The following is a 17,597-nucleotide window of genomic DNA, read 5'->3' on the forward strand; positions in this document are numbered from 1 at the left end:
GTTGGGAGATATTGATAATGGGGAACACTATCTATGCAAATATGAAGGCAGGAGGCATATGGGAGGGAAATCTGTATTTTCTGTTCAATTTTACTGTGAACCTAAAACTGATCTTAAAATTAAGTCTATTAAAATAAACAGTAAAAATAAAAAATCTCCGCTAAGTTTCCCAGAATATCATCACCAGTGTCTGATCTTTGATTCTTTGGAGAAAGTAACTAGTTATATTCCATTTGTTGCTTCTATTTATTTCCAAGTTCATGACATATTTCCTTATTTCACAACTTCAAATAACTCTCTATATCACCTCCTACCCCAAACAATGTAAAAATCACCTTTATAATTACTGCAGATAGAATATTTAATACAATTACAGAGAGAATGAAACCTCTTTTTTCAGACCCAGATAAATAAATAATTTTAACATGCTTTTTAGGAAAGTTACCATGTGTAAAACGAGCACCCTTTATACATTCAGACTCTTGTATCCTTCCATTAGAATATACAAACTTTCTAAATGTTCTGATAGAAACTAGAATAAATGTCAAATATCAGGGGAAATTAAAGAAGTATTTCATTCTGAACATGAAATATTAAAATGGATCAGTTCACATCTAAATTATTTGTTGTTTATTAATCTCTGCTGGTGATACAGTATGGTTACAGACGCTCACCCTTACTTTGCATTTCATTACTGAAGTAAGCCCGAATAATGTTGAGCTTGAACATAACACAAAAAAGTTGTCTATAATTAGCCCCCTCTAAAAAAAAAAACCAACAATTAGCCCCCTCTCAATCAATAACTCTCAATCCCCAAATTTAGCTGGGTTAAAAGGGAGCCAAAGGACACAGATTAACTCTAGAATGCTCTAGACTAGAAACAAAAACAAAGATTAATTTGGGGTTATTATAAGTGGCTGCCTACTTAAGCATAACTGATATTTGAAGTTAAGATTTTAAAAGTAATTTTTATTACTGAATTAAAATTCATTGTAGGAAAATTGGCAAAAACAACCGAAACAGATATATTATTCCTCATATTATTGCTAATATAAGTATATTATTCATCAGAGAGCCATTTAGAAGTTTTTCTCAATTTTATTTCAATCAAAACCATCTTTCAAAAAAAAAAAAACCATCTTTCACCTCTACTACTCAACTTATGAACTTGGTCATAAATACTTCTGGCTAACAGTTTAAACCACCATTTTCAACTTTATACACTGTTATTCACATGACATCTACATACTGACCTACAAAATCAATAAGGGTATGTCTAAATTCCATCATTTCATTGGTACTTTCATTGCTTTCTTTTTCTTCAAGAAAGCACACCAGCATGTAGCATGTAAATCAGTAAATAAGACACTGATAGAGCAAATAACCTTGAGTTCTGTTAAATGTATAAACAAAAAATAAATCTAAGTTATACGTAAGCTCTGGCACTTTAGCACTAGTGACCAATTACGTTACATTTCCAACTGCTCTCAAAGCACAAGTTTGCCTAGACAAGGTAGTAGCTGGGCTACATTGGTTTGAAGTATACTATTTGTAGTTCTGAAAGTAAATAATCTATTTCATTTCATTTCTGATTGCACAACACAGTATGCATTAGTCCCCAACCAGGAATCAAACCTGAGCCTGTGGCAATGAAAGCAAGAAGTGTTAACCACTGGGCCAGCAGAGAATTCCCAGGAAATCTTTTAAAATCCTTACATAACTTAAAAATGAGTATCATAGAAACAGTTTTCAAAGGAATGTAAATCAATAGTGTCAAGAAATTAAGGTCATCAAGTAAGACTAATACATTTTGCCAAACAGCAGAAAATTGGTTATTTTAAAAACCTACTCACCATTTGTGCGTTAGAATCCCCCAATGACTGAAGCTCATATTGAATAGGTTGCCCATTTTGGTCCACTAGATGGAATTGCTCTGCAGAGAGGGTCTGTGTCTCAGTCAGGGGCCCTGGTATATTCTGAGATGAGAGTGAACTGTCCTCTTCAGGAGTAGTAACGGGTAAAACTCCAGGCGAACCATCTTGTCCAAAAGAAGGCTCACTGGGGTCCATATAGGTTAGAGGCTTTTGCAAAGAACAAAAAAGTCACTCGAGTGTTTGTAAAATATGTCACAATTTTTTAAAACATAGAATGCTTATGATTAAAAAAATGGAAACATTCACTTTTCAGTTCATTATTCACTTTACATTTTGTAACTGTTATCAATTCAGACTGATACAGACAGAAGTACTTAAGTGAAACTGTTGAATTTTATTATTATTTTACTGCAAATTGTTCATGGGAATACATCGTGAAATGATGAAACATAATTCAACATGCAGATTTTTCTTTATATATAAATCTTCATGTATATATCATTTTATTAAGTTCTATATTTAAAATTAAATGACAGGATTATGGAAAATTAAATGTTAAAATTCTTGAATATATTAAATATAACACTATTCTTAAGCATAAAAAATTATCAAATGGCATATTGTTTTCCCTTTGAATGGAAAAAAATTTCCCAGTTGAATCCCTACTTCAAAATACCTGAGAATCTGTTTTTGACTCTTCAGAATCATTATGGTTGACTTTTAATGAATCAACAGATTGTTCCATGCTGATATCATATTCAATTCCATTTTATTCTGTTGTTTAGTAGCTGAAAGAGTTTAAATGCCTGATCAAATAAAATACATAATATTTGTATAAAATGTTTGTCTTAAATAAATTCCTCATCTCTCTGTATTACCCCATACAACTTAGGTTAAGTCATTTATACCCTATAAGATTAAGAAAATAAATTTGTTAAATGATTTGCAAAGGTACCAGAGTAAATTCAAGGCAGAGCAAAGATTAGTGTTATGTAGTTTACTCACCCTATCCTTAATTACACTCATGTACTGGTTTATTAAGATTGTTGGTATGTGACAGATACTGTTGTTACATGCTTTCAGGCACTTCTAAAATTCTCATTTTACAAAGATTTACTCTAAATGAAAATGTTTAATTTTATGAGATGTGCCATATGATAGCATTAGATAATTTTAAGAGATATTTTGGTGCAGATGAAGATTATACACATACAACTCTTACCATAACATACAATTATACCACTTAACATTGGAATGACAAGCTTTGAAAAGGAAGAAATACGTATTCCAAAATATTAGGTCTAGTACAGTACTTTTCAACAGGTGGTGATTTTGCCCCCACATATACCTCCAACATCCCCTACTCCCTGGGGATATTGCTAAATCACTGTATGTAAAACAATAAACTTTGACCCTTACCTTGTATCAAAGATTAACCTGAAATGTATCATAGACTATAAAACTATAAAACTTCTAGAAAAAAGCAGGAGAGAAAATCTTTTTGACTTTGGGTTTAGCAGAGATATCTTAAACAGGACACAAAAAGCATGAAATATAAAACATAAAAGTCTACAAATTGGACTTTTTTAAAGTGATGAAATGTGCTCATTACAAATTAGGAGAATATATTTGCAGAACATATACCTGGAAAAAACTTTTTCTGTATTCGAACTCTGTAAAGAAATGCCTTGGCTCAATTATAAGACAACAATCCAACCAACAGTAGGCAAAATATTTGAATGGACACTTCACTAAAGAAGACATAAAAATATAGCTAGAGCAAGACAAATGCTGTATGACCTCTCTCATATGTAGAATCTTTAACAAACGCAAGCTCACAGATACGGAGAACAGACTAGTGGTTGCCACAAGCAAGGGGGTTGGCAGTCGGAGATATGGATGAAGGGGGTTTAAAAAAAAAAAGGAAGAAAATTCCCTGGCAGTCCAGTGGTTAGGACTGAGTGCTTCCACTGCCAGGCCTCGGGTTCGATCCCTGGTTGGGGAACTAAGATCCTGTATGTCATGTGGTGCAGCCAAAAAACCAAAACAAACCTTTCTAAAAAAAAAAAAGTCTTATCTTTAAAAAGCAATCAGAGTGCCTGTAAACTAAAGCCAGTATGAATTTTAAAATTACCTTGAAATTTTTGGTTAGGTTATCGCACTCTGGACAGTGCTGTAGTTAAGGTAAACAAGAAAATGTATTACTTCTTCATTTTTAAAATAAAAATTGAGGAAGTTTTGTCAGTAAAACTGTATAAAACAGTTGAAGACAGTGTTCTATAGTCAAATGGTCTGGGTTTGAATTTCAGCTTTATACTTAGTTAACCACTTTGAGATTTAGTTTTTCTTTTCTGCAAATTGACAATTATACAGCATCTCACTCACAAGGCTGTTAAAAAGATTAAACAAAATAATGTATGCAAAGGACTTGGTGCAATTCCCAGGACACTGTCAGTACCTAATAAATTATTCTTAGTACCTGTAATTATGCAAACTAAGATTAAAAATCTAAGTATCTATAAATAATTTGATTCTTGAAGACAAATATCTGTTAAGTATCAGTCATCTCATTGATGTAATCAAAATTTACCTGGGCTTAGTATAAAGCTTCTAAATGTACTTTTCTATACTATCTTTAAAAAATTAAAAAGGTCTTACATTTCCAGATGACTAACAAGTTCTATTTCAATATTACTGTTTTAAATTCACCATCTTGCATGTAGTAAAGAACAAAAGGTCAGTCTAGATTTGATGAAAAAAACCAATATGTCAACTTTTCTGAACTCCAATTACTAGTTCATTAAAGATCCCACTCAGTTCTAAGATTTTATGTTCCTAAGAGCTGATTATCCTGATGACTTCTAAAATTAATTTAACTGTCATTTATTGACTGACTTCTAAGCAAACACCCTCTTCCAACAACAGAAGACTCTACACATGGACACCACCAGATGGTCAACACTGAAATCAGACTGATTATATTCTTTGCAGCCAAAGATGGAGAAGCTCTATACAGTCAGCAAAAACAAGACTGGGAGCTGACTGTGGCTCAGATCATGAACTCCTTATTGCCAAATTCAGACTTAAACTGAAGAAAGCAGGGAAAACCACTAGACCATTCAGGTATGACCTAAATCAAATCCTTTATGACTATATAGTAGAAGTGAGAAATAGATTTAAGGGACTAGATCTGATAGACAAAGAGCCTGATGAACTATAGGTGGAGGTTCATGACACTGTACAGGAGACAGGGATCAAGACCATCCCCATGGAAAAGAAATGCAAAAAGGCAAAATGGTTGTCTGAGGAGGGCTTACAAACACCTGTGAAAAGAAGAGAAGCCAAAAGCAAAGGAGAAAAGGAAAGATATTCCCAGTTGAATGCAGAGTTCCAAAGAATAGCAAGGAGAGATAAGAAAGCCTTCCTCAGTGATCAATGCAAAGAAATAGAGGAAAACAACAGAATGGGAAAGACCAGATATCTCTTCAAGAAAACTTGAGATACCAAGGGAACATTTCATGCAGAGATGGGTTCGATAAAGGACAGAAATGGTATGGACCTAACAGAAGCAGAAGATATTAAGAAGAGGTGGCAAGAATACACAGAAGAACTGTACAAAAAGATCTTCATGACCCAGATAATCACAATGGTGTGATCACTCACCTAGAGCCAGACATCCTGGAATGTGAAGTCAAGTGGGCCTTAGAAAGCATCACTACGAACAAAGCTAGTGGATGTGATGGAATTCCAGTTGAGCTATTTCAAACCCTGAAAGATGATGCTGTGAAAATGTTGCACTCAATATGCCAGCAAATTTGGAAAACTCAGCAGTGGCCACAGGACAGGAAAAGGTCCGTTTTCATTCCAATCCCTAAGAAAGGCAATCTGAAAGAATGCTCAAACTACCGCATGATTGCACTCATCTCACACGCTAGTAAAGTAATACTCAAAATTCTCCAAGCCAGGCTTCAGCAATACGTGAACCATGAAATTCCAGATGTTCAAGCTGGTTTTAGAAAAGGCAGAGGAAGCAGACATCAAATTGCCAACATCTGTTGGATCATTGAAAAAGCAAGAGAGTTCCAGAAAAACATCTATTTCTGCTTCAATGACTATGTCAAAGTCTTCAACTGTGTGGATCACAATAAACTGTGCAAAATTCTGAAAGAGATGGGAATATCAGACCACCTGACCTGCCTCTTGAGAAACCTATATGCAGGTCAGTAAGCAACAGTTAGAACTGGACATGGAACAACAGACTGGTTCCAAATAGGAAAAGGAGTACATCAAGGCTGTATATTGTCACCCTGCTTATTTAACTTATATGCAGAGTACATCATGAGAAACGCTGAGCGGGAGGAAGCACAAGCTGGAATCAAGATTGCTGGGAGAAATATCAATAACCTCAGCTATGCAGATGACACCACCCTTATGGCAGAAAGTGAAGAGGAATTAAAGAGCCTCTTGATGAAAGTGAAAGAGGAGAGTGAAAAAGTTGGCTTAAAGCTGAACATTCAGAAAACTAAGATCATGGCATCTGGTCCCATCACCTCATGGCAAATAGATGGGGAGACTGTGGAAACAATGTCAGACTTTATATTTGGGGGCTCCAAAATCACTGCAGATGGTTACTGCAGCCATGAAATTAAAAGACACTTACTCCTTGGAAGGAAAGTTATGACCAACCTAGATAGCATATTAAAAAGCAGAGACATTACTTTGCCAAGAAAGGTCCGTCTGGTCAAGGCTATGGTTTTTCCAGTGGTCATGTATGGATGTGAGAGTTGGACTGTGAAGAAAGCTGAGTGCAGAAAAATTGATGCTTTTGAACTGTGGTGCTGAAAACTCTTGAGAGTCCCTTGGACTGCAAGGAGATCCAACCAGTCCATCCTAAAGGAGATCAGTCCTGGGTGTTCACTGGAAGGACTAATGTTGAAGCTGAAACTCCAGTACTTTGGCCACCTGATGTGAAGAGTTGACTCACTGGAAAAGACCCTGATGCTGAGAAGGACTGGGGGCAGGAGGAGAAGGGGACTGCAGAGGATGAGATGGTTGGATGGCATCACCGACTCAATGGACATGGGTTTGAGTAAACTCCCAGAGTTGGTGATGGACAGGGAGGCCTGGCGTGCTGTGATTCATGGGGTCGCAAAGAGTCAGACACGACTGAGTTACTGAACTGAACTGAACTGACTGAATGTACACTGAGTATAAAAATAACTATTCAAACAGAAAACTTTCACAGAGTTTAGATCCAATTAATTCAAGTCCTACTGACGGACTTAAAATTGAAATAACTGCTGTCGAGAATACAATTTTTTTTTAGTAAATTAAATACATTGAGATATTCACTGTCTAGACATGATGATATTAAGAAATATTTTTGATTCTTGCCTGGGAAATGCCATGGACAGAGAAGCCTGGTGGGCTACAGTCCATGGGGTCGCAAAGAGTTGGAAATGAAGGAATCTGGATTGCGCTTTCCCAGTGGTCTGAAAATCTAGGCTGTGCTCAGAACCAGAAAGCAGAAACCCAAAGTCCTGAGGCAGCTGAAATAAAAACCTTTGATTGAAAAAAAAAAAGAAATATTTTTGAGACTTTATTCTGATTTTTAAATATCAGCACTATTAACACAGAATAAAGATTATGAATTTAATTATCATAGCTATAAAATAATTTAATGCTTATTGAATGCTTATCATATTTTTTTCGACCCCCACTGACTGCAGCCTGCCAGGCTCCTCTGTCCATGGAATTCTCTAGGCAAGAATACTGGAATGAGTAGCCATTCCCTTCTCCAAGGGAATCTTCCCAACCCAGGGATCAAACCCTGGGTTGCAGTCAGATTCTTTATCATCTGAGTCACCACAGAAGCTCATTTAATAATTACTAGCTAGAATTATTAATAATTACTCTTATTCTGTGATATAGGACCTACTATCAATAATTTACAGAAAAGTAAATTGAGGCTTGCCATTCAAAGTTATAAGGTTATCATTTATTGCACACTTACCACAGTAAAGCACTAGGCTCAGTGTTTTATACATGTCATTCCATTTAATCCTTCAACAACCCTGTGATTCAGTTACTTGGTCCAGTTTTACATGTAAGGCATTAAGACTTACTTGTTGTTGTTAGACACTTGTTGTTGTAAGTCATGTCTGACTCTTTGTGACCCCATGGACTGTAGCCTACCATACTCCTCTGTCCATGGGATTTTCCAAGCAAAAATACTGGAGTGGGTTGCCATTTCCTTCTCCAGGGGATCTTCCCGACTCAGAGATGGAACCTGCATCTCCTGCGTCTTCTGCATTGCGGGCCGATTCTTTACTGTTGAGCCACCAAGGAATCCCTTTCTTCATTAGTCATGGCTTTAAAGTTTTGTTTTGTTTTTTGATAGGTTAGCAAACTAAACGTGCTAAAGAAATTCTTCACTCATTTCTGTTCTCAACTATTCCTGGTTGAAATTTAACCATAGGCAGTCCCTAACACACAAAAGCCCTTCTGCAAGAAATCTAAACATCTCTGATCCCATGAGAAAGCTAGAATTCTAACTATGCAGGAATTGCAGTCACTGAGAAAATATTTTGTAAACAGATCCAAAAGTAGACCTTAGGACAGAGAGGTAAAAAGTGAAAACAGCTTAGGGGAGAAATTCTGAAAACTTACTCTCAGTTTTCTAATATGTGCCCTGATTCCATTGCAAACCATCCCTTATTGGTTTACTTACACTTTTCTTCATTTACTTTCCCTTACCCTATTTGAAATTTGATCAGTGAAATTTTCATTGGAGTTAACAAGGAATTTTTTCTTAAAAAGAAAAACTCTGGAGAGATTATCAGTCATTAACAAATTTGTGTATATTTATATAACTTTTTTCCTTTAACATGTGCTAGAAACAACTACCCTGAAAAGTTGGAACTTGGAGGTTAGAAAGCAAGTACATTTGAGGCTCAGAGTACTTTAAAAGGGGTTTTGCAGGTCTGAGTGAGATGCTGCAGTGAAGAGGGAAGGCAGGATGAATGCCCTGGAGAAGTGCACTAGTGAAAGTGAAGTTCGCTCAGTTGGGTCCCACTCTCTGCGACCCCATGGACTGTATTCTCTGAACTCTCCAGGTCAGAATACTGGAGTGGGTAGCCTTTCCCTTCTCCAAGGGATCTTCCCAACCCAGGGATTAAATCCAGGTCTCCAGCATTGCAGGCGAATTCTTTACTGGCTGAGCCACAGGGGAAGCCCCCACTAGTGAAGGGGTGGGATAATAATGCAGGACGCTTGCCAAATATAAACTACTTACTTCAGAACTTTGACCAGACTGGAATTTTCCAAATGGAAGAAAGGTAACTTCTCTCCTACTGTCTTCTGGGAATTCAAAACTCAAAATTTTCCTTTATGCAGTACGTTTGGTATGGAATAGTACTACATGATAAAAAAGGTTTTTGTGGTTATTATAAGAAAAAGTGGTTGCCAGTACCTGTTGACCTGATTTATTGTTGAAATGGAGATTAAAAATACTTTTAAAATTACAGACATCCTTTTCAAAAAATAATTTGAATAAAGTGAAAACTGTTACTCCTGCCTTCCCTAATTCTTCCATCAATTTGCATTATACTCCTCAATCCTAACAATTGCAGTGACTTAAAATACCCAAATTACCCATCTAACCTCAATGTCAGTACATACTATAGATTATTATCCCTAAATTTCAATTAACCACCTCAAAGTAAAGTTCCAAAGAATGAAGATATTAAGACTAAATTGCTAGGAATAAAATGTTCTCTTCCAACTGGTAACCATAAACAAAACAAAGTACCTATATATAAAGTGTAATTCGACTTTTTCATTAATATGTAATAGACAATAGTTAACTTTTATAGAGCTGTTACTTTCAATTAGTCAAAAAATAAAACTATTACCTTCAGGCAGTAGCTCAAGTTTAAATTCAGGTCACACGCATTCTACTATCCCCAGAAATACTCTCTTTTCCACTGAATTTCTTCCTTTGGGCAGCACTAAATCATGATGGTTGTGACTTCATTTATGCAAAAGTTATAATTATGTCTTCATAGCAGCATTTTTTCTGTAAAGAGAAGGTATTCAATGTATATTTATTTTCCTACACATAGAGAAATCTACTAGCTTTTGTTATGCAGATTTTACTGTAGCCATTACAAGTCTGGTATAGTTAACCCAACGATTAACTCAAAGTGAACCAAAGACTGGCACTACCTTTATGGAAGACTACCATTAACAGGTAGCTATAGATGACTTAACTTCTCTGTGCTGGGCATTCAGACTAAGGCCTTGTTTCAAACTCACATTCTGTAACGACTACAGAAACAAAGATATTCACAGTAAATTGCATTTTTCTCCACAAGGGAAATATTTACTGATTGGACATATTTACTAATTCGGAGCCACAGAAGCTTGAGAATAAAGCCCCCTCCCCACCTCATACAGCACCTCCTACAAAATCTTGGGATTAAATTGACGAGCTTATTTCCTAAGTGGTAATGGAATGGGATAAAGAGAACAGAAAGAAAAGAGAGTATTAAATCTATAATCTAGAGGGTTAAAAATAATTGGAGTTCAGAACCCACACTAAGGCCATTAAATTTTGCTGGCAAACTGCTTTCTAGTATATTTCATGTCACATTTTAAAAAGTGGATTTGACCTTATACTGAAAGCAAATAGGAAGAAATTGTTAAATTAGAATGTTTTAATTCAATGTTTTAATTTTAATTCAATGTTTTAATTTTAATTCAATGTTTTAAATTTATAGGAAAAAAGGACTCTTTATTATTTATACATATGTATTGAATACACGGTAGAGGGGAAGACATTCACTCTGTAGTTACTCTAATCTCCATGCATTGTAATAGGGCTACCTCTGTTTTGATTTCGTTCAATAGCAAATTTATTTGTTCAAAACATTAAAGGTAATTCTCACTGTAAGTTCTAAAAACTTGTCTTAATATTTGATTGCTTTGTTGTTGTTTTCTCTAGAGGCTTCTGTGTGGTAAAATTTATCTGTTAAAAACCAACAATCTAAGAGTAAATCCCAAAACAGGTTAATTGAAAGATGAAGCCACTTAAGTTTAGAGTTTCTAGGTACCTTGATTAATGTCCCAAGATTTAAAAGATATTAAAATCTTATATTTAAAATCAGTGTCTGACCTTTATTAAACTACATTAAAAAATACTGCTCAAAAGTACTTTAGAAAATACAATTTCTCTCATCTTTTAGGGTAGGTAAACAACACAATGTTCCTTCTATGATGTAAACAAAATTGCTATGAATTAGTGGTGTCAAAAATTACATCAAGACTCCTAGTTCACAAATATTTTATAGAGTAATTTATTTTTTTAACAGATGGACTTTGGAAAGTTACAATATGTTAGAGCAACATAAAAATGGTAAATATACTCAAATACATATAAACAATAAACAATCTATTTCAATTTTTCATTTTTCAGTGAAAAAAACTTAAAAGAATTCACAGTATTTCTTTTATTTAAGGTTTGCTCTCTCTACTGGAGAAGGAAATGGCACCCCACTCCAGTATCCCTGCCTGGAAAATCTCATGGACAGAGGAGCCTGGTGGGCTGCTGTTCATGTGGTCGCAAAGAGTCGGGCACGACTGAGGGACTTCACTTTCATGCATTGGAGAAGGAAGTGGCAACCCACTCCAGTGTTCTTGCCTGGAGAGTCCTAGGGATGGGGGAGCCTGCTGGGCTGCCGTCTATGGGGTTGCACAGAGTCACAGAGTCGGACACGACGGAAGCGACTTAGCAGCAGCAGCGGCCCTCTCTACGAACTTCCCTGTAATCTTGGTTTCTACTCATTTCTTACCCTGTACATACCTCTTTTTTCTCTCTTTGCTCTTTGAGGGATTTACAAATTATTTCATTTAATCTCCACAATGATTCTGAGATAGACCTTATTATCTCTATTTATAGATAAGAAAACCGAAGGTGTCAAGTAACTTGCTTAAGATCACAGAACATTACAGCTCAGAAAACTAAGAAGGAAAAAAAATCACCAAAACCAATAGGACTCCAAAACCCGCGCCGTCTTTGTATTAATATCATACCATACCATGCCATTGCATACAGAAAAAAAAAAAAGTTTAATAAAGAGAAACATTTTCCAAGTGTAGTTATCCAGACAACAAAGAGTTTTCATAAGGACCTTAGTAAACGAATCATGTAGGAAATCATTAGAACCAAAAGCTTGAGGTTAATGTTCTAATACAATTAAGAAAAACACTCAAAAGTGAAAATACTAACTACTCTAGGTATTATATAAAGGAAACACCAAATATGACACATAAGCCACTGATGAAAAAAAAAACCAAAGCCCTCATACTAGGTGTTCACGTATCTTGGAACACCTTAACTAAAAGTGTTATAACTAAAAATAATATATATATATCTCCTTACATATCCATATAAGGGGCAGAATACTGTATCCCATAACTAAAGGTCTCAGTCAAATGAAAAGTGTATTTTAGTTAATTCAACATTCTACTTTGCAAGTTGAAGTTTTATCTTATTAAGCACATATTTAGGTTCTGTATCTTACTGATCATAGAAAAACATTTCATTCAAATTAGGATGAACCTGTATTGAGTATCACAATAGTATTTTCTTATCTTGATAAATTTCAAATCAATGATAGCTAAAAATGAATTAACCCGATTACATATTTAAAGCTGTATTTTAACAAATAATATATTATCAACTAAAAATTATCTGAAAAACCTGTAAGATTTATTTCAGGTTCTGATTTTAAATTCAGACAATTTTACTACTGTAACTAAAGAATCACTTATGATTAAAGGCAAATGGTGTTTGAAACTGTCAAATTTCTTTTTACTTCTACCAAATTCAAAACTATGGATTAGGTAGCAAGACTTCAATTCAGAGTTTCAAGTTTCAGGTAGTCTCGATAATGCGTACAACCCTCACAATGACAATGAATCACGTGGCTACCTGGCCACCGCTTCATCTGCAAGCCCAGTCCTTTCCTAGACCCATTAGCAGAGAGGTTTTCTCTTATTCCCCTCTAACCATGAAGCTAGTCTTTCTTAAGGTGTTCACATCGGCAGAGCTCCTAGTTAAACTAATACATAAAGGACAACCATGGAATAGTTGACATCTACTATGAGGCGCTTAATCTCACTGCTGACCAAGATGCGGCACAGAGAGGTTAATAAATAAGAAGCTGAGGCAGGATTAGAACCCAGGCCTTCAGGTTCCACAGCCTGCATTCTAGGAAGGTGAGTAAACTGAAAATACTCCTAGTTCCATTATCACTGCGCTCTATTAACAGATTATTTTTCGCTTATAATTGCTCAAATTCCTTCTCATAGTCTGTGGTTGACTTAAACATCATATGTCTTTTGTAGTACCTCTTTAAGCAACGTAACAGAGGAACGCTTAAGTTGTCTACACCTGCACACAGACCGCTTCGCCCACAATCTTGCAATCCACTTGTGCCTTACTCTAAAATGCTGTCTCTAAGCCTCCCTCTTGAAGCTCTTCTGGTGAACGCCTTAAAAAGCGACTGTGAGAGCGGGATTGTATCTCTCCATCCATCCTCCCTCAGAAAAACAACTACATTCCATTAGAATAGTTCTCCAGACCGTTTGAGAATAAGATATAGGCCTCTGGGTAATGTTAAGACCAAAAAAAGTAAAAAACAACACCAACCAAAAAAAAAAAACAAACGCAAGGAGAAGGTGTGGGAGGACACCTTTCGCCTTCCATAAGGAAGGTAAAAAAGTAAAAGTGAAGTCGCTGAGTCGTGTCCGACTCTCTGCGATCCCACGGACTCCTCGGTCCATGTAATTTTCCAGGCAAGCGTACTGGAGTGGGTTGCCATTTCCTTCTCCAGGGGATCTTCCCAACCCAGGGCTAGAACCTGGGTCTCCCGCATTGCAGGCAGATGCTTTACCCTCTGAGCGACCTAAGGAAAGTATAAAGGATCTCATAAAGAGAAAAAGAACCCTGAAAAGCGGGGCAGAAGGACCACACAGTGGGCGCTCCCGCCCAGGGGTCCAGTCCTCCTCCTCCTCCTCCTCCCGGCCAGTGCGTCCTCAGGCTCGGCAGCTCTCCTCACGACACCGAACCTGCACCTCCGCCAGCCTCCAGTCCCAGGCCCGGGGCCCCTGCCCGGGCGGGGGCGGGGAGGGGGCAATAGGCCTCTTCAGGTGGGGCCCCGAACACGGCCCGAGGCGGGGCCCGGGAGGCGCCACTGAGGCCCGCGGCGCCCGGGGGCGGGGGCTGGCGGCTGCTCAGGGACCCGGCGGGTCAGGAGGTGACAGGAGGAGGAGGCAGCAGAAAGAAAGGGCGGGGGGGGGGGGGGGGGGGGGGAGCGTCTCGCCCGCCGGCGTAGACAGCTCTGCCAAACCTCCGACTTCCCCAGTCCCGCCGCCGCAGAGCGCCCTAGAGGGCGAGAAGGGAAGTCCACAAAGTGCTGGAGCAGAGGGGAGAAAATTCAAAACGAGTCTACTCAACCTCGTCTTGGTTCCGAGGCCCCGCCATGGAGACCAGTACAGTGCGCAGGCGCGGCCCTCCGGGAGCGCGCAGCGCAGCCGCTTTAGAAAAGATCCTGATCAGCCACCGTCGCGTTTCCTTTCTGATTGGTTTTTTTTTTTTTTTTTTTGTATCCCCGCCTCTCACCTGGATCTAAAGCCTGAGGCTAGTAGCTAGAGCCTTTGAGAAATCTCGGTAGACTAAGAATCTTGATTGGGAGTATGCTTGAGAAATTAAACCCGGAAGGACTTTAGCAAATTAAAGCTGAAGGCCGAGGAAATATAATAGGTCGTTGCCTGGAGTCGGGAAGGTTTAATGCAAAGAAGATAGCCTGAGGGAAGCGTGGTAAAAAAGACTACAATTCCCAGTGGCTACATCATCTGAGAAGCGCTGCTTTCTGGGAGTTGTAGTATCTAGGAGCTGTGTTTGAATTATCGCGACTAAGGATAGCATGTTAACATTTCAAACGGAGAGAAGTCGGTTTGAAACGTGCTTCTATCTCCATAATTGATCGCAAGCTTAAATATATATATATTTTTTTAAATTGAAAGAGACGCGTCGCCTTTAAAACTGTGCCTCACTAATCGATGACTCCTACTCTAGGAATAGGTAGTTGATGTTTATGGGCTGGATCTTGAGGAAGGGCAGCCTCGTGGTGCCTTCTGGCTGAGGCCCGGGGAAAGAAAGCGGAAGCCCTGGGATCGAGTGCATCTTTTCTCTGACACGTGCAGCCTCATTTTGAGATCCCTGTTTTTGTAGTCCTGAAAACCAGAGTGCGGATAGTCTGACTGTTACCCATACGTTTGTCTAGGTACGCCATGGCTCAGCTCCAGACACGCTTCTTCACTGACAACAAGAAGTAAGTGAACGTACTCCCTGTCTCTCCCTTTCTTCCCTCCCCCGCGCCGGGCCCCCGGAATTCGTTCCTAGGACCTCTTCCGTGTGACCTTGTGCATCCCTGGTTGTCTTTGCCGTCAATTGACTTGTTTCCTTTTTGACTGGATTCGTCGCTTAAGCGCGTTTTCTGCGGTACCTTGCGAGGACTTAAGAATCACCCGTCGTTTCTGCCTAGCTTCTCAGGCTGTATATAATTTGAATTGCAAGGTTAGAGAGACCTGAAGGGTTTCAGGTGTGCTTCCTGAATGAAGTGCATTATGCAACTGAGCAGTGAACAACTGACCAAACCGTTAGAGGCTGGCGGCTAGTGGTGGTGTCTGAAAACATGAACTTCATTTTCTTAAGTAGGTGATAGATGATGTTTTTCTAAACCAGGCTAGAAGGTGGAGCTCCCAATAGGAAGTTGGTAGAACTGATTTTTGATAAGAATGTGAAGTCAATTCAGTTATAATTTTGGGTATTTATATACATATATCTACACATATACATATGCATGTTATATATGTGTGTATACATATATATATACCTGTATGTGTATACGTATATGTATTTGAACACTTTACCAATTTTACAAATGGTCCCCAGATACATAGCAATCGTTTGAAACCTAATTATACACTATTAATTTTTCTTTTTGTTTGCCTAGTCTCTTCAGCTATATTGTAAATACATAGCAATCGTTTGAAACCTAATTATACACTATTAATTTTTCTTTTTGTTTGCCTGGTCTCTTCAGCTATATTGTAAGTCTCCTGATGGTAGAGACTACATTATGCTAATTGGATTGACTCAGTCAACAAATGTTTGTCTAGTTTTTCTGGTACTGATGATAAATAATAAATATAAGCTGTATTAACAAGTTAATGTCAGCTAAAAACTAAACTCCCACATCAATTAAGATTACATTTTTGATTGTAGTTTTATGAATTGACCTGGTAAATCATACTCACACCTCTTGTACTGTTGCATACAGCATATATGAATTGTCTTATCAATACAGATGAGTATATATACTTAGTCTAAATAGTTATAAAGGAATATGGTGATGCAATAGCATGACTGCTGTATTTCTTCTAATTAAAAGGTTTATGGAGATTATTGTTGATTCACACGAAGTTTTAAGAAATACTAGAGCAACTGCAACTGTATTTAAATTGCTGTGATAAATGGATAAATGCCAAATGTGTGTATGTGTTTGTTTATATATTTAGATTTTCCCAAAAGTTAACAAAATCTAGAAATTAAACTTCTTTCTTCTCCCTTTGATATAATATGTTCTGATCAGTAAAATGAATGGGGAAAGTAGATTTATTCTCAGATAGGCATATAATTTGCCATGAAGTGATGGGACCGGATGCCATGCTCTTAGTTTCCTAAGATTTGCCATCACTTCATGGCAAATAGAAGGGGAAACAGTGGAAACAATGGCAGACTTTATTTTGGGGGGCTCCAAAATCACTGCAGATGGTGACTGCAGCCATGAAATTAAAAGACACTCCTTGGAAGAAAAGTTATGACCAACCTAGACAGCATATTAAAAAGCAGAGACATTACTTTGCCAACAAAGGTCCATCTAGTCAAGGCTAAGGTTTTCCCAGTAGTCATGTATGGATGTGAGAGTTGGACTGTGAAGAAAGCTGAGCACTGAAGAATTGATGCTTTTGAACTGTGGTGTTGGAGAAGAATCTTGAGAGTCCCTTGGACTGCAAGGAGATCCAACCAGTCCATCCTAAAGGAAGTCAGTCCTGAATATTCATTGGAAGGACTGATGCTGAAGCTGAAACTCCAGTCGTTTGGCCACCTGATTCGAAGAGCTGACTCATTTGAAGACTCTGGTGCTGGGAAAGATTGAAGGCGGGAGAAGAAGGGGATGACAGAGGATGAGATGATTGGATAGCATCATCGACGGAATGGACATGAGTTTGAGTAAACTCCGAGGGTTAGTGATCGACAGGGAGGCCTGGGGTGCTGCAGTCCATGGGGCCGCAAAGAGTCGGACACGACTCAGTGACTGAACTGAACTGATGCATATAATTTACATATGCATGTATGTTCATATATAAGTATGTGAATTATGCTTCTCTTCCCCCCCACCCCCATCTTACTGACCAAAACAGTAAACCAAAACTTTTTAGTTTCTAAGTTCTGTTACCTTTTGGAGAAACTAAATAAGTCCTTACTTTTTTTGACATGATAAATATATAACCATAGCCTTACTACTCAAAAAAGTATAGTTTGAAGGCCAGCATCACTTAGGAGCTGGTTAGCAAAAGCACAATCTCAGACTG

At 37.8% G+C, this 17,597-nt stretch overlaps 2 protein-coding genes across 13 annotated transcripts in view; one reads left to right on the forward strand and one right to left on the reverse strand.

The window, feature by feature from the left end:
* Positions 1 to 14,479, reverse strand: part of CARF (calcium responsive transcription factor) — a 66,279-nt gene extending 51,800 nt beyond the window's left edge. For 3 of the 12 annotated variants that reach the window (XR_006342415.1, XM_043910353.1, XM_043910345.1), the window contains exons 1-5: positions 14,395 to 14,479; positions 9,788 to 9,951; positions 9,169 to 9,290; positions 2,551 to 2,680; positions 1,854 to 2,081 (exon numbers count right to left, since the gene is read on the reverse strand). Coding sequence is in view for 9 of the 12 variants with exons in the window: in XM_043910353.1 (XP_043766288.1) it covers positions 1,854 to 2,081; positions 2,551 to 2,619 (297 nt within the window). In the remaining 3 variants the exon portion in view is untranslated. Of the gene's footprint in view, positions 1 to 1,853; positions 2,082 to 2,550; positions 2,681 to 9,168; positions 9,291 to 9,787; positions 9,952 to 10,100; positions 10,121 to 13,286; positions 13,985 to 14,006; positions 14,135 to 14,394 lie in introns of those variants that run through there. The other 9 variants (XM_043910351.1, XM_043910349.1, XM_043910352.1 and 6 more) reach the window with 9 other exon arrangements.
* A 347-nt stretch (positions 14,480 to 14,826) lies between these two features.
* WDR12 (WD repeat domain 12) overlaps positions 14,827 to 17,597 on the forward strand; it is a 28,386-nt gene continuing 25,615 nt past the window's right edge. Inside the window, exon 1 of the mRNA XM_043910362.1 lies at positions 14,827 to 15,271. Within this exon, the coding sequence (XP_043766297.1) occupies positions 15,231 to 15,271 (41 nt within the window). The 5' untranslated portion in view covers positions 14,827 to 15,230. The remainder of the gene's footprint in view (positions 15,272 to 17,597) is intronic.

Source organism: Cervus elaphus, chromosome 8 (assembly GCF_910594005.1).
Source record: "Cervus elaphus chromosome 8, mCerEla1.1, whole genome shotgun sequence".
Lineage (NCBI taxonomy): Eukaryota > Metazoa > Chordata > Mammalia > Artiodactyla > Cervidae > Cervus > Cervus elaphus.